The sequence below is a fragment of the Arachis hypogaea genome, chromosome 7, assembly GCF_003086295.3.
Source record: "Arachis hypogaea cultivar Tifrunner chromosome 7, arahy.Tifrunner.gnm2.J5K5, whole genome shotgun sequence".
Classification (NCBI taxonomy): domain Eukaryota; kingdom Viridiplantae; phylum Streptophyta; class Magnoliopsida; order Fabales; family Fabaceae; genus Arachis; species Arachis hypogaea.
Genome location: NC_092042.1, coordinates 77,415,468 through 77,423,678, shown reverse-complemented (window position 1 = coordinate 77,423,678; position 8,211 = coordinate 77,415,468). Strand labels below are relative to the sequence as shown.

At 34.3% G+C, this 8,211-nt stretch overlaps 1 protein-coding gene across 1 annotated transcript; it reads right to left on the bottom strand.

Annotated features, from left to right (window-relative positions):
* Positions 1–274: 274 nt before the first annotated feature.
* Positions 275–5,404, bottom strand: LOC112703547 (uncharacterized). The gene is made up of 2 exons (XM_025755033.3): positions 4,897–5,404; positions 275–1,873 (listed from the first exon to the last, which is right to left on the bottom strand). Exons 1-2 carry the CDS (start codon positions 5,273–5,275, stop codon positions 492–494), a joined length of 1,761 nt encoding a protein of 586 aa, XP_025610818.1. The 5' UTR covers positions 5,276–5,404; the 3' UTR covers positions 275–491.
* Positions 5,405–8,211: the final 2,807 nt, after the last annotated feature.

The following is an 8,211-nucleotide window of genomic DNA, read 5'->3' as shown; positions in this document are numbered from 1 at the left end:
GCAATTCTGTGTTGTACGAAAGGGATAAACCTTTTACTATGAGTTGTAGTAATGGATTGAAAAGAAGACCAAACAACAGTGATTGTTTTCCTGAAGCAAATGTAGTATTATTAAATCAAGAAGGTACAGAGCCAGTGAAATTATTTCTTGAAAGGTCTAAGATGTGCAAATATCTTAATTGACATATTTGACTGGGAATCTGGCCTTGTAGCTGATTACCTGTGCATGCCTTTGACAGCCCTATTTATCAACTTCTCACAGCAAACTATTTAAGTTAGTGTAACTTGTTAATTTTATTTTCCTATTAACAAAGTCATGCAGGATATATCACCATACAAATACAACATCTAAGTGCAAAGAACAACGGAATTCAATAAATATTTTTATGAGAACTAGAGCGACTAGTTACTAAATTAAAGTCTAATACAAAATCTGTTTCTTTTTTACAAAGCACATAGGAAAACACACCAAACATCCTTGAGTAATTTATTTCATGATTTTAACTTCTTGCAGAAAGCATCTCCAAGAAAATGACCAAAACATTTAAGAAGGCACCATACAACAAAATAAAACCATAGGCTTCTCCAATAAGAATTGATCGAAAGAATTGTCACCAACACTAAGAGCACGGTGACATAGGATGCAGAGAAAGTCCAATAGAAGGAAGCTAAATCAAAGAAAGAATCGTCGCTCTTCTTTCCCTTGTGCAATGGGATTGGAGATGGTGGAACTCGTTTGTTGCTGTTGGTCCAATGGAGAAGTGGATTTCCTTCATAGTTGCTATCATCAAAGTTGGCAAATTGGTTTCCTCCAGGTGCTATACCAGATAGATTATTATAGGACACATTGAAGATCTCCAAAGAGTACAAGTCTTGAAGATCAAGAGGAATTTGTCCACTCAAACTGTTATTTGAAAGATCCAAGCTTTCTATGTTTTGTAGATTGTGAAAGTTCTCAGGAATGGATCCATTGAGACGGTTGTGCGACAAATTGAGTGATTGGAGGCTTCTGAGATCTCCTAACTCGTGAGGAATCTCTCCTGTCAATTGGTTAGAGGATAAATCTAATGCTGACATAGTTTTAAGTGAAGAACCTTCATACGAAAAGAATGAGCCTTTTGTCATGAACTGCACTTCTCCCAACCTAAACTTAAGACGAAACATTGGTGCAATGTATCTTCTCGCTTGGCCATAAGATACCGAAGTTTCTATTCCATGCGACACGATGAAATTTATGTCCTGAAATGCTATGTTATTCAAACAAGAAGGTATAGATCCAGTTATGTTATTACGTGAAAGGTCTAAAATCTGTAGGCTTTTTAACTGACATATCTGACTGGAAAGTTCGTCTTGCAATTGGTTTCCTGCTAATAAAAGAAACACCAAAGACTCAATGCCGTAGATGCTTCCCGGAATAGTTCCCGTGAAATCATTGTCACTCAAATCAAGGGCAACTATGTTGATGCTTTGAAAAACAGGATAAATATCAGGTATCACACCAGTAAGACGATTTCCTTGCAGGCTCAAGAAAACTAAAGATGAAGGTATCCATAAATTATTGTCAAGTTCACCACACAATTGATTATGAGACAAGTCTATAATGTTAAGACCACTAACTTGATGCGTATCTGATTGTGAGGTGCCTCCATCAAATATGTCCGGCACCTTGCCAGAGAAATTGTTGTACCCCAAATTTAATATTCTCAAGCTTGGCATGTGTCTTATTGAATCGGGTATGCTACCTCTTAAGGAGTTATGCGAGAGATCAAGAGTTCGGAGTGATGTCATATTTTCCAGACATGTTCCCAAAGTTCCTTGGAGGTTATTACCATTCAAATGTAGCTCTTCAAGTTGCTTCATTTGACATATTATACCTAGATTTAAAAATTACAGTGTTAAGATAAATTAGAATAAGATTATTAGTTTGAGAAATTTTTGTTATACTCATTATATATAAAATATCATGTTAAATCATGTAAAATTATGATTAAATAGAGATATTGATTCTACTCAAATTCAGTCTCTACCATGGATAATAGATTGTTTTTCTTGGATTTCGCTCGGATCGACTCCAACAAATAAATTTTTTACAAAATTTGTCACAAGAATTCAATTCACAGAGTAGATGTGATTTCTTTTTGAGTTGCGTTATTGTTATTAGGATTTACAAACGGTGTAACCAATAAGAATAAAGATGTAAAAATAATAAGTATAGAAAATAAGTAGTAAAAAAAACATGTATAGAAAATAAAAAATATAAATTATAAAATTTTTATTAAAATATAGAAAAATTGATAAATGTTTGAATAAACTGTCAAAATTGAAATAACGGAACCAAAAGAGTTGAAACTGAAATGATTAGAAAAAAATAGAGAAAAAGTCTAGAAGTCAACAACTTTATTAAATTCTGACTAACATATATCCAGCAAAAGAAAAGTAAGTAATTTTATATTATTGGATGAAATCTCACACTATTAAAAATATCATTAATAATTATTTGATGGTCATAAATTACCAAAGTTGCTGACCTCTTAGCACTCCTCAAACTTAGACTCAAGTGAACTTGGACACTAAATATAAATTATCTTGACCACGAAATCTAATCTTTTTATTTTTTTTAACCATAGACTGCTTTACGCGAATATATATATATATATATATATATATATATATATATATATATATTGAGAATAAATTTTTATATGAGAAGGTAAGAATGTAATTATTATTATTGAATTAAATTTAATTACTAAGATTAAATTTAATTTAAAAGCTAGATTACATGAAATAAAAAATTAAAATGACTATTCTGTCTGAGCAAAAGTGTGTTGCTTCTCATATCCCTAAATTATTGGTTGGAGGGGACTAATGACAAAACAATATAGGGAGGAGTTACGACAGTGACAATTAGAGATGACGGATACGAGACCAATGAAAAAAATAACGCAGCAAAAAAAAGTTCAAAAATTAGAGATTTGTTTTTTGGTTAGATATTTTGTTAAGAGGGAGAATAATAATTTTATTTTTTTGTTTCATGTAATCTAATTTTTGGAGTAGGTTTAATCTTGGTCATTAAATTCAATCCAATAATAATAATAATAATAATAATAATTACATCCTCACCTTTTTATTTAAAAAATTTATTCTCAATATATACAATGAAACAATTTATTTGGTCCAATATATATTAATAATGTAAATTAAATATTATTATCCTTAATTTTTAGTTGCTTTTTGTGATATTTACCCTCAATTTACCCCCAAATTCTTTTATATTAACTCTTTATCATCTACCATTACCTACCATCCAAAAAATCTCATTGTTTGTTCGACAGAAAAATTTCCCTTTTTCTACCGCCCCGCCGTGTGCGCAGCAACCTACATCTTACCACTTTGTTTCTGCGCGACATGTAGCCTCCGTTCCTGCCGACCGGAACTGTCGCGCTCCACCTCCTCGCGCCAACGCCCTCGCTGGAAGAACCTCCGTCACTCCTCACGCGGCCGAACATCCGTGATCTGCAACTGTCAGCATCGCCGACGTGAGTTGCAGCCCTGAACACCGCGCTCGCATCATCCGAGCGCTGTTGCCTGTGTCTTGTTGAATTACTCGAAGAATAAACATTCACAAAAACTGAGAAAGTGAACATCCAAAACCATACAAAAACGAACATCCAATGTGAACGTGTATAAATTATAACCAGCAATCATCGTTTACAACTAAGCACCTAAGAATAACCATACACGTTCACAGAGAAAGTGAACATCCGACGACAGGAAGCAGGCACAAACCAACTGTGTTGGAGGCACTAGACGTCCGGGTTGCTGCGGTGTTGCGAGCTCGGCTCACACAATATGCGCGTCCTCTCTACGTACGGTGGCCTGTACAGACGACGGCGCCAGTCGGAAGAGTGTCGGCGCGATGTCCGACGGCGACTGGTAACCGTGGCGGCACTGTACCGACTTTTGTTTCGAGGAGAGAGTGAGAGAAGAGTTTACACCGTATTGAGAGAGGGAGATAATCCTAATTTGATTCTGACAGAAATTATGATTTTATTCAAATTTTAAATAGAAAACTACTCAAAATTAATTAATTGCCATAACCACTCAAAATTAATTAATTGTCATAACTAACAGAAATCATAATTTAATTCAAATTTTAAATTAAAAACTACTCAAAATTAATTAATTGTCTCTAATTTAATTCCAATTTCAATTTAACTCTATTGTATATATTATATAAAACATACGTTAACTCCTCATACTTTTCGTTAATCTTTTTCTCTCCTATTCACTTTTAATTATGAATTTGAAAAGAAATAATGAATTGTATTAATTAAAGTTTTAAAAGTAACTTCATTTATTTACATAATTTCTTAGGAATGCCAATATTATTATTCAGCAAGTTTGTAAAGTGTAAACGTTGGATATTTAAATAATAAAAAAAATTATGAATTTTATGGTGTTTATAATTTAATATTTAATTTTTATTTAACTTATTTTTTATGATAAATTTTAAATATTTAATAATTATTTATTTTTATATTTTTAAAATTAAATATTAATTAGAGAAAAATACACAACGGAATATATATATATTTTACGACAAAAAAATTACAATAAAAGACTATGAAAGAAATCTACCAGAAAAAGCAAATTCATCAAAATTTAGTAAAAACAAAGTCGACTTTATATAGATCGTGCGACATTAAAAAAAAAAAAAATCATTGGTAAGATCATGTGAAAAAATCTAATAAAGAAGCAAGATCAGAGTACTCTATCCAAACAATTTAAGGACACTTGGAGAAAAAACTAATTAAATTGTGAAAAAGATCAATTGTATGTTAATGTAGTATTTCTTTTTAAACGAATACACGAGGTCAGATTAGAGGGTGCATACCTTCATAAAAAACGAAGTCTTGAAAGCAATTATGGGACAAATCGAGGCTAGTGAGTTCCTTAAAGCTCAGGAACAAGGACCAGTTTATGTGTGGAGATAAACAATCTCCATTTATATCATGCTTTCCTAGATTCTGTAGAGAGAGATTGAAGACACGGCCGGAGGAAGAATCACATGTAACTCGCTCCCAGTGACAGCAATCACTGTTTGGGTGATCCACCCAAGAAGGCAGCAAAGTTTCGTTATAATAAGCAGCCTTGAATTCAAGAAGCGACTTCTTCTCTTCTGGAAAGCAGCCATTAACGTTGCCAAACACTTCAACCAACACTATAGTAGTTACCACTAATACCAGCAATGGCATCTTCTTAGGCCAGTCCATCTCAAATAGCAATTAGAAGATAAACTATTTCAGTGCTTAATTCTCTATTTCTTGTGTTATGCGAAATTTAATGGCTACATATCTATGATTAGCCCGCTACACACGTCTATGCTGAGTCTAAGTCAATTCGATAAAGACGACAAAACGTAATGTCTTTGTTGTCCTTTCTTTCTTCGTAATTTAAACTGGCCTACTCGTGGAAATTGAATACTATTACTACGTACTTGCCGAATTTGTTTGTGGTTATAATTGTCATTGTGCCAAAAGCTAAAAAATGGCGTTTAATTTGTAAAAAAAAAAAAAATTAAGAATTAATATTTAATTCAAAAAGTATAATAATAAAATTGACCTTTGTTTAATAGTAATAATATTAGCTAGGTAATTAATTTTTTCGCTAATATCAATTATTTTTTTAAAATTATTTTATTTATTTTAAAATTTAGATCTTAAATCATAAATTTTTAACCTTAAATCTTAAATTATAAATTTAAATACTAAAATTGAATAATATTTACTAACTAAAAGTTAGTTCTTTATATTTATTTTTGAGTAATTGACATCTATATTATTTATGGTAAATTCTATTCAATCCTCTCTAAAACAAATGATAAGTTATTCCTTACGATATGTCTAATTATTATTACATAAAATTGATTAGCTTATCATGATTAATTTTAACTCTAAATTCAATTTAAATTTTAATAACATAACTAATTAACTATGATATAATTTTTTGTAAATTATAAAACTCCCTAGATAGTTTGATTAAATGTTAATATTTATCATTTTGGTTAATATTCATGAAATTATGCATTTAACTTTTTCTTTTCCCTTTAGATAATTGAGTTTAATGTCTGATGTTGTCTGATATATGAAAAAATTTATTATGACAGTTGTTACAGACAAAAAGAAAACGTAATTGACCCAACGATTAAGGCCATAACCGACTTCATGGGATAATGGCCAGGTGCCACAACGGATATGTTATCATATTCTGCAAGCGCTGAATCCTGGCAAACAATGCGCCATAATGAGCACTTAATACAGGAAAAACGGCAACCCTAAAGGGCTAGGAATAAAAGGACGAGAAACCATCAGATAAACACTAAAAACTTACTTACAACCTCACACTCTAGTGACTTTGGTATTGGAGTATCTTGCAGGTTGTCCCCCGGCCTGGTTCAACAGTTGACGAAGTTGGGATCTCCTACCTTCACCTCTTCAGATTGTAACCTCACTCCGAGCACAAACATTTGGCGCCGTCTGTGGAGATCCTGCTTTATCAACAATCATGGCCGAACAACGGATTCAATCTACTGTCAATCTAAAAACTCCACTGAAAAGCCAACACTAGGAAGATGGACATGAAACAGCACTCACGCCAAGTTGTGAAGAAGCCCCTTCGGGCTATGAAAATTGTGAACCCGTCAATCAGGAAGGTCGTCATTTCGCTGGCTTAGGTGATGACTATCACCATGCCATGCAAAAAACGCGACAAAGAGTTGGAACGATATCAACTTGAGCTTCAATGGCAATTGCCTGAACGCTCGTTATCTAGGCAGTCCCATTCTCAAAGTCGCCCTATTAGGGAACGGGATGAACCTCGCAATGGGAACCATGAACGCAATAGGGAGCATCGGCAAGATTCGCCTTCTCCCCCATATCATAAAGACGAGAGAGGGTCACCTTGTCGACACAGCGATTCTTGAGCGAGAGAGGAATCAAGATCCTCTCAGTCTAAAATGAGGAGGACTCCGCAAAGAAGTCCAACTCCTAAAAGGCCTAGAAAATTCCGAGAACACGTCATTATGGGTCAGACTCCATTTGCCTCCCACGTCTTACAAGTTCGATTGCCGAAACATTTCGATAAGCTTACTGAGTTGAAGTATGACAACAAAATGGATCCTAAGGAGCATATTGATGCCTTTAAAACGAGGATGAACCTAGAAGGAGTTGATGATGCCATCCGGTGTAAGGCTTTTTCGATAACCCGATCGAGACCCGCCATGGTATGGTTTAACACCTTACCCACCGGATCAATATCCTCCTTTGTGGACATTAAAGTTAAGTTTTTGGCTCACTTCATCACCAGGAGAACTCAAGCAAAACACATGATTTCACTTTTGGGAGTAGAACAATGGGTAGGGGAAAGCATTTGAGACTATCTAGATCGGTTCAACAAAGCACTTTTAGAGGTGAACACTTGAACCTCTGAAGTCGGGTGTCTATGCTTGATTGTTGGACAATTCGAAGGAGATTTTTGTAGACACTTGACCTCCAAGGATGTAAAATCCATGGAAGAAATCCATCAAATCGTGTTAGAATACATGTGAGATGAGGATGTGTCAAAGGTAGTCTCCACTAAAAGGAAAAACCCGGCACCATCTCCTCAAAAAGGAGGAAACTCGGGACATACTTTGAACTCAAAATATTCATTTTTCAAAATTGGAAAATCCACCTCATACACTCTCTTGGTAGCCTCCCTTGCTGAAGTTTATCAACAAGTTTCTCATAGAGGCATCTTGCCAAAAGCAAGGCAGATCCAATCAAGAGTCTCATTAAACAAATTCCAATATTGTGATTACCACAAATCCCATGATCACAAGACTGAAGATTGTAATGATCTGAAGGATGCCTTGGAACAAGCAATTCAAGATGAAAAGCTTCCTGAGTTCATCCAACACGTACGGCCGCCAAGACGGCATAATGAGAAAGAAGATCAGAAAACCAGAAACCCAAGGAGCTCCAGACCTCCAGAGAATATGGAAGAGACAGCACAGGTTGTGGTCAACGTAGTGGTTGGAAGTAATAAGTTGCTAAGATCTAACAATGCTGTGAAAAAGAGACGTCAAAGGTGCAACCTCGAAAGTTTTCAAGGTAACAAGCATCTTGGCAGTCTAGTTCACATAGGATGATTTTCAGGCCGTCACATCGAA

Bases quoted from the DNA above. Each gene is read 5' to 3' on its own strand.
- LOC112703547 (XM_025755033.3), bottom strand. From the start codon at position 5,275: ATGGACTGGCCTAAGAAGATGCCATTGCTGGTATTAGTGGTAACTACT. The intron at 1,874-4,896 runs GTATGCACCCTC...TTTTAAATCTAG, and splicing joins AGACTTCGTTTTTTATGAAG to GTATAATATGTCAAATGAAG.